This window comes from Crocuta crocuta, unplaced genomic scaffold (assembly GCF_008692635.1).
Source record: "Crocuta crocuta isolate KB4526 unplaced genomic scaffold, BGI_CrCroc_1.0 scaffold253, whole genome shotgun sequence".
Classification (NCBI taxonomy): domain Eukaryota; kingdom Metazoa; phylum Chordata; class Mammalia; order Carnivora; family Hyaenidae; genus Crocuta; species Crocuta crocuta.
Window position 1 is genome coordinate 7,152,693 of NW_027529451.1, and position 25,276 is coordinate 7,177,968.

The window sequence follows — 25,276 nt, forward strand, 5'->3', positions numbered from 1 at the left end:
AAAAAGTCTTCTAAAGAACTAGAGGGTGTTGTAATTTGACCTCCCAAAGACCATTCAAAACATGTCAAAATTTTAATTCCTTACTCCACACTTCACCCTAGTAGTAAATATTATCACAGAATGCAAATATGGCCGTCCCCATAGATGGAAGGAGCCCACTGTATTCCATTATTCAGTGGGAAGAGGGCTGTGGGTGTGGTTCTCATTTTCTGAACCACTGAAATGACTACTTGAATCTATCTTGACTGCCACAGCCTGTGACAACAGTGAAGGCAGGATCCTCCGCTAAAGGTAAATGGCTGTTCTGTCTCCTCACCAAGTGCAGTGGGATTTTTACAGCAGGGAGGGCAGTTGACTTTTTACCTACTGAAGGACAGCATCATACAAATCACTGCTACTTGCCTTATGAGAGCCCTTTATGCTGTTTGCTGCAAATAACATTGACGGCAGGGATGAGTAATGCCCAGGAAAGACATTAACCCGCCCCACACGTTCTCATCCAACTGTATTGTGAGAAAGCAACAAAGTTGCTCAGTTCAAGAGCAGATTCTCAGAATTCATTTCAAACTTCCTACCCTGTGTTGTCCCTTCTTGAAGGCTTCACAGTGCTTAAAACTTGTTTCTTTTTTTCTTTTTCTTTTTTTTTTTATTTTACTTCCTCTCCTTGAAAAATATGAAGGGGAGGTTTCAGTGTGTTTGCTGTTATCTTAGAAACCAAAGTGAATCTGAACGTGCCCTTTAGTTGTCTTGTGCCAGCTAGTCCAAGGTAGCTCAGCTGCTACCAGTCAGTTAAAAGCCTCCCCAAAACCTTTTACAAGTGGATCACGGTTTTAATATAATGCTGAATCTATACCAGGCCTGGGTTTTACTTTCATTTCCTTAAAATGTCTTTGCCTTAATTTTCATTTGAGGGAAAATCTGCCTTAAATAGATGGCATAGTAGAAGGAGCTTGGTTTTGAATTTTGGCTTTTAATTCAGCATGTATTGAGCCCCCGTTCTGGGACAGACCCTGGACTGAGGCTGTCCAACTTGGAACAAGTCAGATGATCGTCCCTGACCTCATGGTGCTTATAGCCTGCTGCCTGCCAACCTCAGCAAGTTACTTAAACAGTTTCCTCTTCTGTAAAATGGGAGCAATAATCTAATCTTTCACAGGCACCTGCCAGACACAATCAAGGCATAGATCAAGTAATAGGATGTTTTTGTACAATTATGCATGTTATTATTACTTATCATTCAAGCTGAGCCCAGAAATGGATTCAGAGTAAACATAGATATTTCTAAGGCTGAAGATCTTTTTTTTAATGGTTAGAGTGAATGTCTGTGCCCTAAACCAGAATTTCCTCCACATCCCCCATAAAATTGGAGGAAATGCCTACAAGGGCCGAATGGAAAGTGATCTTTTGTCATCTGACATAATTTTCCTTCCTCCTAACCTCGGGATTCACAAATGTTTGTTCTTGCAAGATGGATCAGCTGCAGTGATCAGGTTTAAGCCTGAGTATTAACAGGGGATGCGGACCTCCCCAGGTCGCAGAGAGTGGGTTTCTCAATGAGCAGAGAAAACAAAACTTAAATCGCACTGCCTGATAGTCCTGAAGCCATTTTTTTCTTATAAGCTGACACAGAGCAGCCCATTCTGTTTAACCCAGGCTGCCAGGTCAGTGCTGGGGCACGTCTGAATTATTCAGCTGTCTTGACTCTTGGGGGGTGGAATTGTGAGAATTTTCCACAGTGAAAGACACTTAAAGATGGTTGTTCAGCCCACCTATTGGATTGGTCAAAGGATGGGCACAGAGCAAACCAGCACATGGTGGGCTCAGTCTTCTCTGCTGCACATCTGCTTCTCCTCCTGGCATGAATTCTCCTGTGGTAGAAACTGTAGAGTGACGTCACATAATTAATTTTTACATGAGTAAATGGCTTCAAGGAGAAGAAATTAAGGGATATTGTTTTCCATATATCTAACGGCACATAGCACTTCTTAACTAGATACTTACAAATCTAGTAAAATTCTTGCTCATATTCCTCTCCAATTTTCTCATCAGCTGTGAATCACATTGTGCTGGTTATTTCCTGGAGAAAGAAGGCCAAACAGAAGTTTATTTCAACGTTTTAGAATTCCATAATCTTAAAGCGGCTCATTGCTTCTGCGTTGCTGCATATCAGATTCACTAATTTTGTTAGCATGCTGCCAAATCACACACAAAGGGCCTCAAAGCCAAGGCAGATCAGCTCTCCGTGTTGAATGTGGTGCAAGGGTCAGCAGAGGATTTGAAAATCGAACTTGATCTCCAGTTACCACTTATTTGCCAGACCTAAGCTGGTTATGAACAATATTTTTAAACCAGATGGTTCGGTTCTAGAAGGGTGTTTAAGGATGCAAAGCACTCTTGGGAACTTTGTTATAACTGATTGATTCCATTATATTTCTTTGAAAACTTTGGAGCTCGGTTCAGTGGTACCAAAACGTTACTATATTTCAATTTGTCTCCTCGCTCAAATTTCCTGAAATCTTTTGCTGCATTCCGGTGACGAGGAGGCCTAGATTCACCAAAACTCTTAATTATCTTGTCATGCCTTTCCTGTCATTTTCTTTTGTGAGAGAGGGTTTGCATGCGGTGTTAGTTTTCTAACCAGCGCGCTTACATAGCACTTTTTATTGTCAGGATGATTTTCACGTGTACTCCAAGCATGTTTCGACTTCATCCTGACCCTAGAAAGTACCATTTCCTAGATCAAGAGAAGGGGGTTTCAAGAAGTGGCTTGCCTTGGGTCCTACAGCTTTAACAGTGGCCGAACCTGAACTCTGAAGCCTTGACTTTAAAATCCCTGGACTTCACCAAGCTGTCTGAGTTATATATGTCTCTGAAAATAAGGGAGGTAATTACAAAGAACCAAAGCTCTTTCCTAAGAAATGTACTGCTCCTCTGGCCCTACATGACTGCCTCTACTCCTGGCCACACTCAGCATCATTGCCTTCTGCTGGAGGGACTGTTACATGCTTCTCAGGAATCTTTACAATGGGGATATCTGTCACCCTGCTGGTATCAGGGAGGCTGAGCGTTTTCCTGTGACTTGTGGCTTTGTTTCTCATTAGCCATGTCTCTTTGACCTCGAATAGTCATTTCACCTCTTTGACCCTTCATTTCCCCATCTGTGAAATGATGATGACACTCCCATGGTGGTTGTGACGAGCAAACGAAAATAACCCTCGCACTTGGTATCAGACTAGGCATTTGGCCTGTAGTCAATAAACGGTGTAGAAATAACTATTATTATTCTCCCCTACAGTTCTGATTTCTCACATAGAAAATTTTCCTTTCTCTTGAGCTGAAAGGTGAATGTCCATATTAGTGAATCAAATACATATTGGCACATAACCGTATGAGTGAGTTATGCGTGAATTTTTGCATTCCAGTTAAACCGCTATTATTGGAAGAAAGAATTGAACAGATATGTTAAGAAAATCATTAATGGTAAAACTTCAGGTGGCCCCAGGGGCCGGGCAGGGGGAGTAGCCGGGGGTGGCAGGCCAACGGGTACTCAGCCACCGCAAGGGCTCACCACCCTTCCTAGCTAATTGCTCACTATTGTCATAGCAACTCTGTAGGCCCACTGTTGTCACATCTTTAATTTTCTTTTTTTAATTTTTAAAAAATTTTATTTATTAGAGAGAGAGAGAGCACAAGTGAAGGAGAGGAGCAGAGGGGGGAGAGAGAGAGAGAGAGAGAGAGGGAGAAAATCTTAAGCAGGTTGCATGCTCAGCGTTGGGCCTGATGTCGGAGCTCGATCCCACCACCCTGGGATCATGCCCTGAGCTGAAATCAAGAAGAGGATGTTCAGCCAACTGAGCTACCCAGGTGCCTCGCATCTTTTCATTTTAATTGGAGTTGGAAATCCAGCTTTTCATGTGAACTATCCTAATTTTAAACCTTAGTTCACATTTTATTTTATTTATTTGAGAGAGAGTGTGGGAAAGGGACAGAGAAAGAGAATCCCAGTCAGGCTCCACACTGGCAGCACAGCATGGGGCTTGAACCCATGAACCGTGAGAGCATAACCTGAGCCGAAATCAAGAGTCAGACACATAACTGGCCGAGCCACCCAGGTGCCCCACTTGGTTCACATTTTTAAAAGAAAAGAGTTGAGGCCCAGCAGAGCACATATGTGGACTGTATGTGGCTCATGCGCTCCCTGATCTAATGTTTCTCAGCCTGGCCTACTCCCAGTTATTTGCTTGTCAGAAACCAAGCATCTCGGGCCTCACCCCTTCAAGAAGTACTTCACCTGAGTCATCGCTTTTCCAGAGCACGAATATGGGAATCCTCTGCACTGACTGGTATTTTCACATACTTAATAAAACTGTAAGTTGAAAAACCTCTCAGGCTTCAGGCATGCCCTGGGAGTTACAGCACAGTTTGAAGAGGAGAGAGAGTCTCCACAGAGAAATCTCTAATGAAAAGCCAGATCTCACAGTAAATTGATGTGCAGCCCAAATTCTTTGCTTAAGATTGAAGCAAATGGCTCATCTCAGGTACATTTTTCTTTCTTCTGCTTCTTTAATAGTTTGTACCTTTTAAGAACTTCCTTCTTGCTGGATTTTATATTCATTTTTGAGGTTGCCTCAGAACTGTGAGGTAGAGTATTGTTTAAATCTTAAATAAATAACTTCATCAGAAAGCACCTCTTCAAGCGGCACCTGGGTGGCTCAGTCAGGCTCAGGGCATGATCTTCTGGGTCATGTGTTCAAGCCCACTTCCGGCTCTGTACTGATAGTTCAGAGCCTAGAGCCTGCTTCAGGTTCTGTGTTTCTCTCTCTCTCTCTCTCTCTCTCTCTCTCTCTGAAAAAATAAATGAACATTTAAAAAAATAAAGAAAAAGACATCTTCGTGAAGAGACTTTCCATTTCCAAAGTTCTTTTGATAAAAATCATAGAAAGTACTTTTTTGGTTCCCTACAAGACTGAAAGCATCTTGAACGGAAAGGATTATGTCTCATAATGCCACCCTTTCCAGAAGGTTTTTTTTTTTTTAATTTTTTAATGTTTGTTTATTTTTGAAGGAGAGAGAGACAGAGCATGAGCAGGGGAAGGGCATAGGGAGAGAGAGAGGGAGACACAGAATTTGAAGCAGGCTGCAGGCTCTGAGCTGTCAGCACAGAGCCCGACGCAAGGCTTGAACCCACAGTCCACAAAACCATGACCTGAGCCAAAGCTAGATGCTTAACCGACAGAGCCACCCAGGTGCCCCCGTAAGGGTTTAATATGAGGGTGCTCACAGAGCAGATAGGTAATGCATGTTTGCTTATGTCGGCTATTTTTTCTGGTAATTATTTGAGCTGAGGTAGCACTCCATCAGTCGTGTGCTCCTTATGCTGCCTGTGGCAGGCTGTTTACCAATGCTGCTTTGACTGTCACAAAAAGAGTCAGTTAATCATATTTATTTGCAATAATCTCTGGGTGCTTTTGTTTGTTGCCACAGAACACCACCCTAGTCCTATCAACTGAGGGAGAATTGTTTTCTCAGTTACTATTACTTTACATAAAGAGCCAACTAACTTTAAAGCACTTCCCAGCAGAAGAATAGTTATTATTTTGGCAACACGTGAAATAGTGTAAAATTGTACCCCTTCACTTGGTCTAGTGTCCCATTTGCATTGTTTTGGCTTAATTTATTCAGCTGGTTCTGTCCTTTCCTCAGCCCCAGCCCTTGCATTCTCCTGGTGTTGGCTCATGTCAGTCTCTAGAGTTAAGATTTTGCAAATAAACACCCTGTGAAAATCAGCTTTTTCAATGACAAACTAAAATTCCCACGTATGGACGGTGGTATTTGTTGCCCACTGCTCACTGCTGCCCAGCTTTCTGAGGGCTGTTCTTCTACCAGATCCCTAGTAAGATTAAGAAAGATAATTGAGAGAGCTAAGGGGTTTTCAGCTCTTTGAATATGGCAAAAATGCTAGTATTCAGAAGTACTGCCTTTGGCAATAATAGATATTTCCATCTGCAAGAGTCATTTCAAATGTTTGGGTTTTGTCACCTGATATGTGACCTGATTCTGGGACAGATAGCCAAAAAAAAAAAAAAAAGCAAATGCAGCAAACGTTCAGAGAACCCAAGCTGCACTTCATCCTCGGCGATCCAAGAAATTCACGGCTAAGCAAGAAAACAGAGTGTGCGTATTGGGAGCTATTTGGAGCTATAGGGCTTGGGGAGTATTCAATTGAGAAGTTTGCAATCAAACAGCTCAGTTATTTTATGTTTGTTACCAGAAAATGCCAATTACTTTTCCATTCAGCTGCAGCTTGTTTTAGTCTATGGCTTTTAAAAATCTCTCTGTCTTGGGGCACCTGGGTGGCTTAGTCGGTTAAGCGTCCGACTTTCGCTTAGGTCATGATCTCGCGGTTCGTGGATTCGAGCCCCGCGTCGGGCTCTCTGCTGACTGCCAGCTCAGAGCCTGGAGCCTGCTTCAGTCTGTGACTCCCTCTCTCTCTGACCCTCCCCTGCTCACGCTGTCTCTCTCTCTCTCCTAGAAATAAATAAAACATTAAAAAAAAAACTTTAAAAAAATAAAAATAAAAATCTGTCCATCACATTTTTAAAACCCTCCTTTAAAGGTACAGTCAAGTTTTAGGGACCCCTGGGTGGCTCAGTCAGTTAAGCGTCCAACTTCAGCTCAGGTCATGATCTCACAGTTCGTGAGTTCGAGCCCTGCGTCGGCCTCTGTGCTGACAGCTAGCTCAGAGCCTGGAGCCTGTTTCGGATTCTGTACCTCCCTCTCTCTCTGACCCTCCCCTGCTCACGCTGTCCTTCTCTCTCTCTGAAATAAATTAAACATTAAAAAAATCTTCTTTTTTAAAGGTACAGTCAAGTTTTCAATGTAAAGGGCCCTATTGGATTAAGCCCATTGACACATGGCTTCATCCCTTCATTTATTTGTTTGGTGAATACAAATCTCTACATTGGTTTATGCAATTTCTTTGAAAAATCCATAGTGAACTATTCAACTTATTTTAACCAAAAAGGCTAAAGAAAAATGAACAGTAAGGAAACCCAAACCTTCAAAGCTAAATTTCTCAGTTGAACAAGTCAAAAGGGGAGGGAACACTCACACACACACGCACACACACACACACCCCTCCTTTCTGATTTATCCACACTTACGCACATTTTAGTGAATTTAGGCTGGAGTTTTATTAGGATGGTTGACAACTGTCCTGATTGATTAGTTTATTTGCCAGCCCCTTGACTTGTAAGTTTTTAAACCAAGCCTGGCGTTTCTTCAGGTCATTTCTAGAGTAAAATATCTCCGTTATGAGAGGAGGCCGACTAAGTCCAAGATTCTGTTCTTGCCACCTGTGCTTCTGCTGGGCCTTTCGCTCTGCCTTCGCCACTCTCCCTGCCTTTTGGAAATCTCACTTGGATCAAGCCAATCCCATGAGCAGTGTACACACCAGAACAGCCACGTCCGCTCACTCTTCCCATGTGTAACACGCAGGATGCCTATGTGATGAACGATTCTCTCTCTTCAGAGACCTCATCTCTGCTCAGCCTCTCAGGGTCTGAGCTATTTTCTCATCCCGGAGTACCGTTTTGTCCTTCCCCTGCCTAAGACACCCAGTCTTCAAGGACAGACCTTTCTCCCCTATGAAACTGGGTATCCCTCGGGCAGTCTCCCTCCTTTCCTGACCTCCTGCCTGCATTTAAAAGCAAGTCAGTTACACCTGATAATTTTGCTTCTCCAACTAGAAGGTAAGCCACGGAAAGACAGGTGTTTGCTTTAACTCTCTTACGACCTGGAGAATGTCACAGATGCTTGACAAATCCTTCACTGTTGACACTGTGATAGGCCATTTCAGTGTGAAAAGGTATATATTTTCTTATTCGGGTTTTGACTAGAATGATATTTCTGCCATTTCAAAGAGATTTTCAAGCATTGGTTAGGTCATCCATGGAAGGTTTTTCAGAAGTATTATTATTACTAAACATTTGCATGAAAAGAAGAATTGATATCTTGGGCCACCTGTCTGTTTCTTTCCTATCTACACTCTGGTCTCCAAGTTAACTCGGTGATGGCTTGTCTAGTATTCAACCTGGTCCTTCAAAGACTGTGTAAGGACTATCATTGAAGAAGAGCCCACCTCCCCTGCTCTCCAGACATTTACAATTACTTAGGAAACGGGGGTTAACATACTTTAAAAACTAGAATAGAAGGTATCGTGTTATGGTAGAATTTCCAGTTAACGCCACAGAGAAGAAAAATATTCCTGAAACATCTTGGACTCGATCACGAGGTGTTTTTTGGTTTGTTTATAGTAATTGGCCAAAGTATTTTATTCCCTTGGAAATGTCTTTCTTTCATGAAGAATTATGAAGGGACTGCTCTGAGGCTGCTAGACTCGCTGCTTTGTTCTGGAGGGAGGACGTGTGTGACGGGCCAGTACACTTGTCCCACCTGGTCTCGGGGGCCGTGCGGTGTTCACTGCCAGCATCACAGACCATGGCGGCTGTCTGCCAGATGGTTGCCTCAGTGTCTGACTCTGAAATGCCAACTGCAATTAAAAACCTTCTTTTAGAGAACAAGTCTTTCAATTCTGGGCCCATATGGTGATCAGAGCCTCTGGGCCTGTGATCGTTTAAGAGGCCAGACTCAAGAGAAAAGCAGATGGAAAGAACTGTAAGATGAGACGTGCCTGTAAAAAAAGGTGAGGAATGGTATTTAATTTTGCTGGATCCTGTTGGAGTGGAGAAGGGGGAATAATGGCCAGTCACAAACTAGGTTCACCCCAGCCTTCCTTCTCAACATGTGAGCCAGCAGCCTTGGCAGAATCTGGGAATGGTCTCCATTCCTACCTGCAATGCTCAGTTTAATGAATACTTGGCTAGGTCACAGGGCCCAATTCTTCTATCCAACATTAACCCGGCTGTCTCTGTGAAGGTACTTTGCAGATGTGATTAACAACTGCAGTCAGTTGACTTTAAGTAAAGTCACATTACCCTCGGTAACGTGACTGGGCCTCATCCAATCAGTTGGGAGGCCTTGGGAGCAGAAGACGTCTCCCTAGAGAAAAAACTCTGTCTCAACATTGCAACATTCATTCCTGCCTGGGTTTCCAGCCTGCTGGCCTACCGTCTAAATTTCAGACTTGCTAGCCCACAATTGCATGAGCCAGTGCATTAGCCCACACTGAGGGGGTAAAACATATTCCCAAAAGCTTTGTGTCCCTCTTAACACCTGAGAAGCACTGCTCAGAAGCATACCGAGTTCTGTTCACCAGTCGCCATGGATTATTCTTTGAGATGCCGCATGTAATTATATCAATTTTAGTGGTCCTGCTCTGAAATATACAGTACTAAGCAATACCTTCACAGGTGTTCGTAGAATAAATTAATTCTTAGGTGCCCCCCAAAACACACAGCAACAGTAGACAGACGCATGAATTCAGACATACAGGAATGCATTTCTGGCAAAGTGTTGAAGATTATTTGTGGAATCTTGAGATTTTACCTAATCCTTTGGTTAATAGTTGACACCATCCCGAAGACAAAGGACTAAGAATTCATATCCAATATTCAGATCTAATATTTATCTGGAATAAGTCTTAGCCTTAGTAGGCTGCCCATCGCTAAGCTTCACAGACAACAGGATTGTTCCAGAAATAGACACAGCTAAGCATTTACTTAATTCATATTCTCAAGACCTGGAACTTGTGTCTCCAGGCAATGAGTTTGGGGAAAATGTGCCCTAAAATGAGGAAGGCAGTATGACCTAGACTGAAGGTCTTGATATTACTCATGGGTTTGTTTGAAGAGAAGTGAAATGTGATGTGCCATGTGACCCCATCATATGCTAAAGGAAGCGACCCATGGTCACTTCCTGTAGCGAATGACTTTCTAGACGACAGACGTTATTGGAACCTCTCTCTGGGGGACATTATGAGTAGCTGATTTCCCTGGTGGGTAGAAGATTCCCTGAAATTGGTCAGCTGCACACAGAGGGCCTGTAAACACTAAATAGACATTGCCTCAGTGTGAGACCATATTAACTAAAGATGCAGGAGAGTCATTTAACCCAGATTGGAAGTAACTTGGAAGTTGGTTAGGGCCTACCATGGGGTTAATTGGGTGGCTTTTTGTTGTGGTGTTTAGGGTAATATCTTTGACCCTGGGCATTCATATACTCATGGTCACTTTCCATTACTTTGGCTTCACAAACATGTATTCACAAACATAAGATGTTTGGTATCTGAGGTTGCAGTGGTCACTTCTTCTCCTGTTGATTGGAATGTACAGATGGAATCATGCACAAGGTAAATAGCCACTGGGGGCCTTCCCTGTCCCCTGGGGGTCCCTCACCCAACTCTGATTAGCGGTGCACTACCTAGCATGTCATCAGTGCCCCTGAGGACCCTGGGCTAGTCCTTGGAATCTTCGATGGGGGGTTTCTGGATCTTCAGGGCATCCGTAGGTCAACCCTCTGAAATGATGAGCAAAAACGTCCTATGTCTGTCTCCCTGCCCCATCTCCCCAGAGTGACTTCATAAAATCTTTAGCAAAATTAGATGACCTCCAACAAAGCTAGAAGGAAGCTTTGCCCTTTACATTTCGCTCTATCCCACCAACACACGTATTCACAAGGGAGAACGCTGGCTGAAAGCAGAGGCTGACATTTATTGGCTGGAGTTGTCAAGGTAGGGAGCCCTCCTGAGGTCAGTTAATAGGGAGTGGCTGGCTGGAGGAGGGAGGGGAGGAAATTATAGTAAATATGCCCCAGGTAAAAGCTTTCAGATTTAAGAAAACAAAACAAAAGAAATCCCAACCTGCTGATCAAGCTTAAAGTCTGTTCACCTTAGCAGTGGTCGCTTTTACAGTAATAAAGAGAAAGCTGAGGCCTCCTCACTGGGCACTTACAATGTGATATGTGATAACTTACATCCTTTGGCACGCAGTAGGTGTGTGATGTGTACGATTCCCCACTGTAAACTGTCCCCTCCCTGCATGCGCACAGGTGTGTACCTGTGCCTCCAAGTAGGGATGAAGTTAGCTGTTTGCCTTTTTCCCAGAGTTAATTGCAAAGGTCTTCCCTTTCTGGGTGTTGCTGTAGACAGCCACCCTTGTAGACCTGCACGTCTCCCGGGGCCCCGTTTGCACAGACTGCGGTCAGAAAGCCACCCCCAGAGCTGTGTGGCTTGGCCGCCCATGTCTAGTCTTCTTTCTCTTCTTTGATGGCCCTCTTTTGTGTCTTCACCGTCGGTTGTGTTTTGTAAGCGTCAGACCTAAAGCACTTCTACTTGTCAACAGGTCTGTGGCCACCACTGTGGCTTCTCACAGCGGACTCACTGTGCTTCTCGCCTGACTTTTCTTAGCTTGTGTTAGAAAAGCACTAGCTAGGGGCGCCTGGGTGGCTCAGTTGGTTGAGCGTCTGACTTCGGCTCTGGTCATGATTTCATGGTTCATGGGTTCAAACCCCAGGTTGGGCTCTGTGCTGGCAGCTCAGAGCCTGGAGCCTACTTTGGAGTCTATGTCTCCTTCTCTCTCTGCCCCTCCCCTGCTCGAGCTCTGTCTCTCACTGTCTCTCAAAAATGAATAAACATTAAAAAAATTAGAGAAAGAAAAGCACTGGCCAGCCCAGCAAAGGACTCCTTTCCATCTGAAGTGTAAAAGAGTTCACCTAGCTTTAGGGGCCTGGACTCCTGGTTCTGTGGAAGGAGTGCTCCCTCCCTGTCACAGAAGGGGTGTGTGTGTGTGTGTGTGTGTGTGTGTGTGTGTGTNGTTTTGTGCTAGTCATGTTTCAGCTCATTCTAGGTCAGAATTCTCTGCCTCGGGTGCACATCAGAATCATCCGGGCAGCTTCTAAAAATCCCGACACACCTTCCAGAATAATTAAATTGGTGTATCTGGAGGTGGGACTTGGGCCTCATTATCTTTTAAAACCTTTGCAGGTGATTGATTCTAACATGCTCTCAAAGTTGATAACCACGAATACAGGCTAAAATGCTGAAGGCTTAATTCCATTTCACGGAAGCTTGATTTTTATATTTAAAAAGAACAAAGCTTCCTAGCCAGCAAATGCATATTTGTCTGTCTGAAACATACTCTATAAAAAAAAAAAAAAATCACATAAAACATGACCCAGCTTTTTTGTTTTACAAATGACTTATAGGGAACCTAAAGGGTTACATTAGTTGTTTCACAAATAGATCCAAATCTAACTGTTGCAGAAAACATATATATTCATTGTCCTGTTAGTCCCAAATAGAACACAAGGTTCAGAAAGCATTGTAGCTTGTATTTTTAGCTTAGCGTAGAGCTCTGGGTCTGGGAGACAAATTTCAAAATAGTTTGTTGCCTAAAAATACACTTCCTGAAATGAACTTGAGGCCTGAGAGGGATGAATGGGTTTGGTTTTTCCTTCTTCTTCTTCTTTCTGTATTTAATGTTACCACAAGAAAGCAAATCTTAAATTTATATGTGTTTGTATTTTTAGACACCCAGGAAGCAGGTGCTGTGCCCAAGTGATGAAGAGGGTTTCGTGGCAAAGTGTAGATGAAAAATCTGAAATTCACGGGACAGGGAGAGACAGCAAGATGGCAAGGAGGTGGTTCTTCTGGCTGTAGGCAGGAGCATACTTGCTACAGGGAGGAGATGGGGAGGCTCTCCTCGGGCCTTTTCAAGGGTGATCCCTGGGAGAAGCATACCTCCCAGCTTCCTAAAGGCCAGCGACTCTTCCAGTGCTACAAGTAGTGGAGGTTTCTACTCTTAGTCCAGCTGATAAGTGGCTCTGAGTTCATGTTTGTTAACCAAATGCCTAGTAGCCTTGTCCGTATTGTTTAAAATTTTTTAAAATGTTATTTATTTATTTTTGAGAGAGAGGGAAATGGAGAACAAACGGGGGAGGGGCGGAGAGAGGGAGACCCGGAATCCAAAGCAGGCTCCTGGCTCCGAGCTGTCCGCACAGAGCCCAACGCGGGGCTCAAACTCATGAACCGCAGGATCATGACCTGAGCCAAAGTCAGATGCTTAATGGACTGAGCCACCTAAGCACTCCCCCTAGTAGCCTTTTCTTACTTCACTTGACTCTCCAAACACCTCCCTTGAACTTCCACTTTTGCCAGTAGAAATGGATCTCATGCAGGGAACATAAGGGGACGGAAGTGTTATCCCCTTTTTAATGGTCTGTTGACATGCAGCATGTGTCTTGCAAAGAACAGTCTGTCTTCAATATGTTATTGATGACTGAATGAATCTGGCATGTATAATCACACCCACCCCACCCCCAATCTAAAGGAAGAAGTTCTATACCCTTTCCCACTTGATATAGAGAGCCAAACGTGGACTTCTTATATTTAGTCATTTGTGTTTTCATTATTCACTTACTCATCTGACGAATACCTGTGGACGCCTCCTCTGTAGCAGGTCATCTTCTTGGCACAAGGCATACGGTATGCAAACAGGGCAGGTGAAAGCTCACGGAGCTGGCGTTTTGGTGGATAGATTCCAAGCAAGTAAGCGGCTGAGATAGTTGTGCAGGAGATAAAAGAGAATTCTGTGGTAGTTACTTGTGAGTTGCTTTTCGATGGAGAGGTCACATTAACTGGAGACCAAAAAGGTGACAGAAAGCCAGACAATGGAAAGTGAAGGGCTCTGGGGAGGAAGGAAGAAGGCTTAAAAGGTGAGGAGTAAGGATTGAATGGGCTGGTGGGTGGTGGTGGCGGATGAAGTCAGAGAGGTAGCAGGTGGTAGATTCTTGAGGCAGAACTCACCCTTTACTCACCTGCAGGACTCCAGTGCCTGGAGCCTCGCCAATTTTGGGAAATTCTATCTCAGAGACAGTCAGTGTTGGTTAATCAACTGCTTTCCTTCAAGGCAATGGGGAAGAAGTTAGAATCAGTCTCTTGCAGAGAAGACCTGTATAGCTCTTCCCCTGCAGGGGAGGAGAATGACGGCAGGGCCCTGCCTCACCTACAGTGTCTCCTCTGAGTTGGCCACCACCGTTTTGTGCTGCACAGCTCTGCTCCATTGTGACCTCTCTCTACCCATCTATGTGGCAGCCCTCATCAGGATCCCATATCTTCTGTGATTCTCTTTTGGGTTATACCCTACCTTCATTTGTTTCCTTGCCTAGCTACTCAGCTAAATGATGGTTTCCTTAAGGTAGTGTTCTCTGTGTTTCCAGCACCCAGTACTATATAGTGGACTGATCAGTTGGCTGTTTCTGGATGGAGTGATTATGTGTATAGATAGGGTGCCATAGGCAACACTGACAAAAGCAAGAAGCCACTCAGACTCTCCCCCACCCCAGCCACCACCACTCCGCAATGGATTTCCTTACAAATCGCATACATGAAGGAAATTCTAATCTGACATGAATAATTCAGATTATTTTATTTCATTTGAAATTGCAACACCTCATCAGGGATTCCCTGGCAGGCTGCCTAGCGGTTAGATACTCATTTAATGTGTCTCGCTTTCCCCCCCAGTTAATAATGGCATGATAGTTACGGAGAACAACGGTGTCATCAAGTTTCCACAGTTGTGTAAATTTTGCGATGTGCGATCGTCCACCTGTGACAACCAGAAATCCTGCCTGAGCAACTGCAGCATCACGTCCATCTGCGAGAACCCGCACGAAGTCTGTCTGGCTGTCTGGTAAGGTGGCCTCCAAAAATCTTCCTTTTCTCCCTTCTGTCAGGGATGCACACTGCTGTACGTAGCGTCAGGGTGCCCCCTTGCCCCATAACATGTCCCTTTCCCTCAAGTGACCTCTCTTTCAGTTATTAAATGTAATTTCCAGAGACACTTTGTACATTTGCAGATATATACACACACAGATCTATTTATATGTGAGTGTGATAGCATATACGGTAGCCTTAAATATTTACCATAAATCTGGGACGCCTTCCTTGTAAGAAGGAGAGACTTTGCGCCTTGCCGTTTTAATCGACAACCCCTTGGTCCCCCAGAGTGACACCAGGAGCTTTCTTTTTCTGAGGCAGTCTCAGTCTTGTTTCATGGAAGGAGAGGGGATGAAAGGTGGTTGTGTGAAGAGGAAAGGCCTTGTTTAAAAAAAAGGGAAGCTCTTAGGAGAACCAGAAAAACAGCCCGTTCATTAGTCAGAAGCTGTGGCCACGTTACTCACAGCACCACTGGGCCACGTCCTCCATCTTGCTCTTGGATCAGAGCTGCTGATTTCTCTTAGATCTCATTCCCTCCATGTTCTCTCTCTCTCTCTCTCTCTCTCTCTCTGTCTCCCATTTCCCCTTCAACACACGTGCATGCACACGGTGCTCATAAATCCTTTGATTTATTCATACTGTTGGATTGGAAGTAACAGCAAGAGATAAAAGGAAAATAGAGATGAAAAGAGTCCTCATTTTATAAAACAAATTCACTAATGAAATACAACATTTGCAGACTTATTCTGAGGTTTTAAACTTATCAGCCAATAAGTAAGTCACCTATGTGTCTCCTGCCCGGTTGGCAAATGAGAATATAAACCCAAATGTCTTCCTGCACATACACCCCCCGCCCACCTTTTGGGGAACAAGCCTTTTGAGACTTTCTCCAGACTACTTACAGTTCGCCTTGATGATAGATCTGAAACGCTTGCACATTTCCGTGCCTACCAGGGCATGAACTAGTTTCTTAAGAACCAAAAGAATATTAACAGCAAATAGCTGTCGTGACAGCCTGCAGTACCTGTCCCCCTCATTCAGGTCTGGTTCTGACCAATGTCTTTGCCAAAGGGGTTTTGACAAAGATGGGTTCAGAGGAAGAGGGGCCGGTACTCCTGCAGGCTGAGGAAGCTAGTGGTGTGAGGAACAGCTGATGCAGTCAGACACGGCGAGCCCAGTAAAGAGAAGGCATGGGTTCCATTGAGAGCCACTGGATGGGCCCTCAAGTGGAAATGAGAAGAACCCTCCTCTGCATGATTCTGAAGGGCATATTAACAAGAGGACAGACTGCAGTAGACGTGTAAACATTTTCATGATCGTGGTTTCTTAGCAGCAAAACAGGCTTCCTCCTCTGAGGAGTCAAAGTTCAGGGGAGGCTGGGGGACATGTCAAGTCTAACGCAGGAAAGATGGAGACAGCAGCTTGTATGGCCTCAAAGCTTCCTTCTTTGCTTCTGTACTCTGCTGATCACCTTGACTTAAATATCCCCTGTGACGTGAGAGCTTACTTCCACTACCCCAGACAGGCTCATCTACTATATATTTTGTCTTGACCCATGGTACAAGTCCCTCTGATGGCATATGGGTCAGGTCGCTCTGAAATTCCAAGCTCCGGAACAAGGCGTTGCACGCTGTCTCAGAGAATGTGAGCATGGAGGGGAGAGCAGACCTTCCTTTTCCTCCAGTTCCCACCATAAAGAGTTCATACAGTGAGTGTTATTTCTCTACCTGTCTCAGCAAAGATGAATCCCCCTGTGGAGTGGAGTGTCGGTAAGGAGAATGGGAAGTGAGGGGTGCTATGATCCCTCCTGCCGATCCTCAGCACTGAGGCCCTCACCCCCTCAGCTTCTGGGAGCAGTAGGCGCTGAGGGATCACCCAAGTCCCCCCAGCTAATTTCCCTCCCTTCGCTGACTAGAGCTTCTTCACCCATTTGGCCTCTACTCAAGTTTGCCCCTCTGCATAGGCAGCCAGTGTCCCATGACCACTGGACGCCAGGATCTAAAAGGCCTGGCCAAGGGGTACCTGGGTGGCTCAGTCGGTTAAGCGCCTGACTTAGGCTCAGGTCATGATCTCATGGTTCATGGGTTCGAGCCCTGTGTTGGGTTCTGTGCTGACAGCTAGCTCAGAGCCTGGAGCCTGCTTCAGATCCTGTGTCTCCCTCTCTCTCTGACCCTCCCCTGCTCACGCGCTCGCTCTCTCTCTCTCTTTCTCAGAAATAAATAAAAACACTTAAGAAACAAAACAAAACAAAAGGCCTGGCCACATTGCCTATTTTGGGACTGCTCTGACTGGCCATCTTAGCTTTATATCTTCTGAGGGATTGGAGAGTCATTTGCTGCAGCCTGCATTGTGGCTCAGCTCCCGCTGTGGCAAGTGCTGCTTTCTTCATCCCTTGCAGGTGCCTCTCCAGAAACTCTCCACAGAAATCTCCCTGCCTTAAGGTCTGTTTCCAGGGAAGCCCACCTCGCAGCCAGAGGTGGAATCAGAAGGGCTCTACCCTGCTCGTGTTTTCCAGTGCCTTTTGCGTCGTAGTCTCCTTTTCATTCATTCATTAACTCATTTGTTCATCTAACCGATGACAGCTGTGCCCCCGTACCGTGTCAAATGCGTAAGTTCTTGCCAAGGATAAAAATATTTTGGAAGCAAAACTAATCTTATTCTTGCGTTTCTTCTTTGGAGTGGATGTTGACAAACCTCTTTAATGGCTCAAAGCAAATGTTTCAGGACAAAGAAGTCTGTAGTTATTTTGTTGTATTTTCCCTTCCCATGCTCAACCGTACCTAAAGATATTTTTCAGAGTTGGCTTTTGCCTGCCAGGGAGCACTGTGAGAGGAGTGAGCAGAGAAAGCAGTTAAGGACTTTCCCCAGACTCAAGTATTCTAATTGCATTTCCTCTGTGCAATTTTAGTTCTCTAAGCAGCACAGAGGGCTCGGAGGTGGAAGGCAAGAGTCTCTGAAAGAGCTGCCCAGTGATTATACAGACTTTCCTTCCTCATTCCATTCCATTCCATTCCACAGTTCCTTCCTCATTCCATTCCTTGGGCTCTAGAAGCTTCACAAGGAAGAGACGCCATACTTTTACCTGGGGGCACAGAAGACTCAGCCTTCATTTTGTTACCCAAACCAAAAAGCCACCCCATCTGGGCATGCACACAGGACCCTCCCCCAGTCCTCCACCAATATGGGAGCAGGGAGGGAGGTGCTCTTGCTTCATGGCTGCCATTTTTGCCAAGACTTCCCAGTAGCTTTGCGGTTAAGAATAAGTGGATTTTTAAATATGCATAGTTTATTGCACAGTCCTGCCAAGTTGACTTTCACTTAGTTCCCTGTGAGCCACCCTAGAGTAAGGATTCTGATTGTGGCGTTCCCTGTTCAGCAAGGGCGTGCTCCTCTTGCACCTGCTGGAGTGTTAGTTCCAGAATCCTCAAGATGTTTCCCCAAGGGCCAGTTGACCTCTGCTGGAGCCAACCCTGGGTTACATGGATGTCAGACACGCCGTCTCTGTTCCTGGCTATACTGTTCTAGCCCTACTCTCACTTCTCATCTTATCCCCTTGTTGACATGCTGTCCATTAATGTCCTGGAATTAAATACCCTAGCGGTCGTATGTCACAGTTGCTCTTCCCCTGTGGACATGGCCTTGTCTGTTTTCCAGGTGAAGGCTGTACCTTAGCTGCTTCTTGCTTCCACCCTGCCTCCCATTTGCTTGTTGGGGGGAGGGGAGCAGCTGGTGAGTATGTGCGGGCATCTGGGCACCCCTGTGCATTCAATTGTGTACCTTCAGAGTCCTTCCCAGGGAAGACTAGAGTTGTAAAACTGATGGTCACTGAGGCCTATTACCCCTTCCATAGATTCCGCCTCCAGTTATAGAGACTACCTTTCAAGACAACATGTATTTTGCAGCTGAAAATGTCAGAGATGGGAGGAAAGAGGTCAGACCAACCTTGGTCTTTGGACAGTCATCCAAAGTGGCAGCTTTATGAGAGGAGCAGATTGAAACAGGCAGAGAATGACGCCCTTTTCCTGGGATGCCCAAGTTTTATTTTGGCTTTTGCAATTATAGTAGTGGACATCAATCATGTCACTTTTAAATGTAATGTACACATACAGCCCACTGAGCATTTGTAAAATGCCACATGGGAGATTCTCTGAGCCACTAGCTAAGTTAGGCTTCAAATATGTGATGTGAGGGGGTACTAAATGTAGAGGTGATCTGTTTACGACAGCATAAAATATTTCCTTGAGCTGTAAATGAAGAACACCTTGGAGTTCTTTCCCATGTGTTTTCTTTTTTTCCCCGTTCCGTCCCTTTCTGTAAGTCGACACACTGCCAGTCCTTCATCTAGGAAGCTTGTTCTGTTTTCGCAACCTGGCAAGCTGCTAACACAGAATATGCCCTCATTCACAGCGCTCTGGGGCCCAGCTAGCAAAACTGTGGGACTGCAACTACTTTCCCAGGATTGCTGCTTGAGAGCAGCATAGCTAGACTTGACCTTCATCCTGTCAGATACTCCGGGGATGCAGTGTGAACCCTGCCATGTGTTCGGGACGGAAGGCTCTATCCTGATGACTGAGCAGCTTTCCGTTTACCGTGCCTTCCTTTCTACTGATTTAATTAAGATATGATGTATAAAATTGTCTAGTGGGGCAGCCCCCAAGGGAGGCCTTCATGTTCAGAATCATAGATGGGTTTTGAGACGACCCAATGGAAGGACCGAAATGGGCAGAGAAAGCCCAGGGGATGGGGGGACGGCCTGTTGGCTGTTGGAGACCATGGACCAGCTGCCATTGTTAGGACAACTTCGTGAAGGAAGGACAGTCCAGCTTGCTTTTCTGTCCAGAAGACCATATTCACCCATTCTCTTTTTCCTCTCCTTGGCACCCTAGGAGGAAGAATGATGAGAACGTTACCCTAGAGACGCTTTGCCATGACCCCAAGGACACCTACCATGGCATTGCGCTTGAAGATTCTGCTTCTCCAAAGTGTATCATGAAGGAGAAAAAGGTGTTGGGCGAGACCTTCTTTATGTGTTCCTGTAGCACCGATGAGTGCAATGACTACATCATCTTCTCAGAAGGTAAGCTTTCCTCCCTCAAGAGTCTGGAGCCCCGCTTCTCCTGTGTCCATCTCTTGTGTCCCTGGTCCGCAGCCTCAGGCTCCATCCTTCTGCGACTAGGGAGGGACTTACACTCTGTGAATTAGGAACCAGTCACCTGGCAGGACGAAGTGCTTAAGGAGTAACAGGGCTGGTCCTGGCCCATAGCCAGTCTGGCTGATAGGCCCCCGTTCTTACTGGCCCTCAACCAGTAGTTTCTTCCCTGATGGCAGTGGCCATCCTTGTGGTCCTTGGAGCCCCAGCAGCATCACCTGATAACTTGTCAGCGATGTGGATTCTGGGGCCCCACCCCAGCCTGTGGAAGCAGAAATTCTGGGTGCAGTTCCCACAATCGGTTTGAACAAGCCCTCCAGGTGATTCTGATGTGGCTACATATGAGAACTACTGGTCTAGAGATCGGAGGAGGCTGTTTGATACTGGAGCGAGACTTACTTTGAATTAAGTCAAATAGTTTTGAGTACCTAGTCTCAGGATTTGTCTGGAGGATACTTATTAATGTCCCATCCATGAGAAGAGCTGAAGTGTGGAGGGACAATAAGGACCCAGGTTTACCTATGGCAGCAGGGAAAGATGAGATTGGATACTTGCCTTCATCTTTCAAGTTCAGCATCCACTCAGCTTAAAAGGAGGACACACACTATTCCTTCAGTTTAAAACACTATTCGATGATTTTTAACTACAAAATAGTATATGTTCCCTATCAAAATTTCAGACAATCCAACAACATGTAAAAATTGTAAGTGGAAGTACATACATCTTGTCTTCTCACTCCCAACCCAATAGATGATCAATATGAATAGTTTGTTGGATGCATACTTGTGTCTGTCATCATTCATATTATCCTTCCTTATCTCCTGTTTCCCTATTTCTTTCCTCTCTCCCTTCCCTTCCCTTCTTTCCTCAATCCATGCATTTGTCCATCCATCCGTCCATTCATCTGTCCATCCATCTATCCATCCATCCATCCATCCATCCATCCACCCATCTCATACACTCATCCACCTTCCAGTGCAAATAGTTGATCCTACTATAAATATTATTTGATAATATTTTTTCACCCAACCCCTTTCACTCCTCCTTTTAAATAAGACAACACATATGGATAAACTACAGGCCGTTTAATTATTGCCTAGAAACTCGTAATAATGGTTATCTTCTAAGACTGATTTAACCATTCCCTCATTGTCTCCATTTTCACACCTAATCCTCCACTGAATATCTTTGTAAAAATGTCTTGTACATTTGTGCTCATATTTCTGTAAGATAGATTTCTGGAAATGAAATGTTGGGTCGGCAGTTATACACATTTTAAATTGGGATAACCGCTGTGAAATTGTTCTCTTCCCCCAAAAGATAGCTGAGTGTACAGATTTCCATGTCTGTTCTTTAACACTGGAGATAAGCCTTTTAATTTTGCCAGACTGATAGTGCAAATAATATTCTCTTGGTGTTAGGAGTGTAAATTCAGAGCAGGGAAAGGTTATTTTAGCCCCAAATAGGTCTGGTTCAATTAAAAAATCCTTTCAGCGCACAAATTCTGGGTTTACACATTTTCCCTGCTCCTGGGTCTATCACAGCAATGGAAAACAATGGCTGACACTTTGTGCGAGGCGCTCACCAGCTCTGCCAACCCACCTCTTCCTCCTGTGTCCTTCATCTCCTCCCATTTCCCCTCTCTTATTGTCCACCCCCTTACCTATGCCAGCTTCCCAGTGTACAGAGTCAGACCTGTTCATCTTGTCAGCACAGCACTTTGGACAATCACCCTCCCTCCTATTTTCTCATCCTTGAATTGCTCCATTTGTTTCATTTTTCTTATGTAACTTGAGTTCGGGAGGGAAGATGTAACTATATTAAATCACACTAAAGCACAGGGACACATGATATCCTGACGTAACATGCTAACCTTCCCCAAGCAGTTCATCTTTTCTTTTTTTTTTTAAATTTTTTTTTTTTTATGTTTTATTTATTTCTAGGAGAGAGAGACAGCGTGAGCAGGGGAGGGTCAGAGAGAGAGGGAGTCACAGACCGAAAGAGGCTCCAGGCTCTGAGCTGGCAGTCAGCACAGAGCCCGATGCGGGGCTCGAACCCACGAACCGCGAGATCATGACCTAAGCGAAAGTCGGACGCTTAACCGACTAAGCCACCCAGGCGCCCCGCAGTTCATCTTTTCTAAGAACTCTCAGTCTAAGGCGAAGGAGTTAATCTCTAATAGCAGAACATCCATACAAGTCATTGCCATCTATGAAATTCTTCTCTACTTGTGCATACTGGCTTATCCACAGTGGAAGAATTTATCTTCTACAAAAGGGACCAAAGTTAATAAATGGCCTGCAAGTTGAGTATATATTTATATTACTATAAGCTTTTAAGATAGTAATGACTTCAGAGGCACCTGGGTGGCTCAGTTGGTTAAGCGTCCAACTTTGGCTCAGGTCATGATCTCAACAGTTCATGGGTTCGAGCCCCACATCTGGCTCTGCACTGACGGTGCAGAGACTGCTTTGGATCTTCTGTCTCCCTCTCTCTCTCTGCCCATTCCCAGCCTGTGCTTCTCTTTCTCTCTCTCAAAAAAAAAAGAAACATTAAAAAAAAAAAAAAGGGGGGTGTGTGTGCAAAAGGCTCTTCTTTAAAAAAAAAAGATATTAATGAATTCAGTTTTCAGTATATTTCAATTCAGGTGATAATCACAGGCCCATGTCTGTACTTTCCCTCTTATTCATTATCAGACTGTTTCTTTCCTTATGAAGTCAGATCGTCAGCATAAAGGCAGTTTCTCATCATGCAACTCAGGAAATCCAGCACAGCTGATGACTGGGTTGTCTGGATGACTTCAAAGTCTCTTAAAATGCTCCGGTCAATGTTTGCCTTTCAGGCATTGCCTTTCTTTGCAGTGGGACAATTCCTCCACCTAAAACCCCGCATAATTAGCAACATTCGGAGACCCCCAGCCTTTCTTACTGCCACCATTTCTTTCTTATACTGAGGAATGAAATGTCTTGAAGCAATTGTTATTTCTCCATTCCACGTCAAATAGCATGTCAAACGCACTACGAAGGGTTTTGTGCTGTATTTTTATTAGTACAGTGCTCTGTTCTTGTTGCCGGATTTCTGACCTGCAAATGCAGTGAATGATAATTACTTCCATCTTCCATTTTTCTTACGTAATTAAGGGGGAAAGGTGAGCCACAGGATTTTCCTATTAAATGCAGATCTTTATTATCAGGGCTGTTAGCTGCCATCGCTGACGTTCAGAGGGAACGAATCCGGTCTCTGAAAGATTCTCTCTTGCCAAAAGGAGAATTCTTTTGTGGAGAATTCTGAGAAGTCCCAGTCTGCCCCTGGACTCACCCAGACCTAAGATTCTAACTAGAAGAGCGGGTGTTTGTGTTAGTCCTTATTGATGGCCTCGTGACAGCTGATAGCCAGAGGAGACCTGTGCGGCTCCAGGACCCAGCATAGAATGGGAGGGGAGGGAGCCCTGAGCAAACAGCTGTCCTGTTTACTTGCTGATGACACATCCACTTGGCAGAAACGTTATGCAGCGATCGATCTCCCTGGGAACCTTTAAGAATCAAACGCAACCATTCAGCTTTATTCATTCCATTAATATAAATGGTTTCCAAGTGCAGTGAAGACATTTAATTTGCAGAGCCCAGAGCAAGGAGACAATTTTTGTTGCTGTTTTAGGAAAGAGAAAGTGTTGTTCCCTGCATTGAAGGCCTGTTCTACTACTTATTAGCTTTGCCACCCTGGGCCAGTTACTTGATGTCTCCACACTTCAGTCCTCTTGGGTGTGAAATGGAAATTAAAGGGCAGGGTTGAGGGCGGGGTTGTGATGTCAGAATTGAACAGATGTGTCTGTGCAGAGCTCTTACATCAGTGCCCGGAACAGTGTGAGGACCCACTGCTAGCTGCTAGTGTTCTTTGGGCTTTTTGTATAGGATTTGGGACTTTGGGTTAAGCCATGGAGCCCAGACCGTGCAGTGTCTAGGTCTGCTCCAGCCCTGAGGTCGTGCAGTGGGGTTTAGCCCCTGGCCTGCCACCACAGCATAGGGACCCCTCTAGCGAACACCGAGGGGCGTGCTTTGCCGGACTCCAAGCCTTAACCTCTGCATGCCTGCCCAGCGGCAAGGGGAGCACGTTGGGTCTAGGGTTTCTAATCACAGCTAACCACATCCCTGACATCGCAGGATAATATTACAAATCAGGCCCGCTGTTCCTGTTTTGACTCAGAATCACAGCAGGAGGCAGCTAAATAAAACTGGGGAGATCACAAGAGCCTTTCATATTAGTGATGAGGGTAATCACATTCTGTCCTTGCTATATGGGTTCACCCCATCTTTTTTTCCAGCAGAAAGCTTGCTTTGGGCCACCTGCCCTGGTCACTGACTGGCCTTGCCACTGTTGACCGCCTAGTGCTGATGGTGGGGGTGCCCATGGGCTGGGGTGGCTGCGGGAGTCAAACGTGATGCTGGGAGAGTCCAGCTCAGTAGCCAGTGTACAGTAGGTGCCATCTGTTTTACTCCTCCATCCCTGGGGAAGGAGACCACTGTGGCGAGGAGCACAGCTCTCCTGCGTGGTGGCAACCGTTCATACACAAAGTCTTGGCATAGCAGAGGTGGCAAGATGTACACAGCCTGCCGGCCCTATTGCATCAGCTCCTGCCCCATAACAGTGGCCTTGGTGATTTGTTTGCGCGCCGAAGTGTGAAAGGCACTGATGTGGACTTACCCAGCCAGGCACGGAACCAGACATGGGCCTTGTTAATAAGTTCATGCTGCTAATGTGCCAAGCTAATCAACCCAAGAGGAGTACATTTGATCTTAAACCTGGTCATTTGGAAACGAGCTAAATACACTGTACTTGGCCCATTCATTAATCGCGTAACGGAACTCCCCAGTGAAACGTGGGTGTTTTTCAACCGTGAGAGTAAAGTTCATTTCTTTATACACCCCACAGACTTTGTGCTAGCGTCTGCATGTAGATATCAGGCCTGTTTTAGGTAACGTTTCCTTGGTTTCCATGATAACGTTTATACTAATCTGTCTGTAGGATTGTCACCTAACATTTCCCAAAGCCAGAAGACGTTTAGGAACACCTTTCAGGTGTTTTTCTGAATTGGGTCTACAGAGGAGATGTTTAATAGCCCTGGGGAGCCTTGGACAAGTAATAGAGCAACATTAAAAAGAGTTTGCCTGAAACAGTTTGTTTCTCAGCCGTCTGTTATGACCGTCTGCCGGGTACATGGAAAACAAGAAAGTGACTTACAGGAACTTCCTGCTCCCAGGTGACCGGAGCCCTGGCTATCCCACCTTTCCTCCTAATTTGGAGCTGAACTGCTCATTCTAGAAATGGAGAGGCGCCATGGCTCTGCAGGAAGGGGCATTAGCATTAAACTCAGGTCCTGAGCTTTGAAAAGTCTGATTTTAAGGCCAGAGACCCAGCCCCTTCCTAAACTAAAGAGCTAGCAAGCTGGCGCCTCA

The 25,276-nt window shown here is 45.2% G+C and overlaps 1 protein-coding gene across 1 annotated transcript in view; it reads left to right on the forward strand.

The window, feature by feature from the left end:
* Nucleotides 1-14,483: 14,483 nt before the first annotated feature.
* The window catches only part of TGFBR2 (transforming growth factor beta receptor 2), a 49,908-nt gene continuing 39,115 nt past the window's right edge, over nt 14,484-25,276 (forward strand). The window contains exons 1-2 of the mRNA XM_077760754.1: nt 14,484-14,648; nt 19,561-19,751. Of these exons, the coding sequence (XP_077616880.1) occupies nt 14,491-14,648; nt 19,561-19,751 (349 nt within the window). The 5' untranslated portion in view covers nt 14,484-14,490. The remainder of the gene's footprint in view (nt 14,649-19,560; nt 19,752-25,276) is intronic.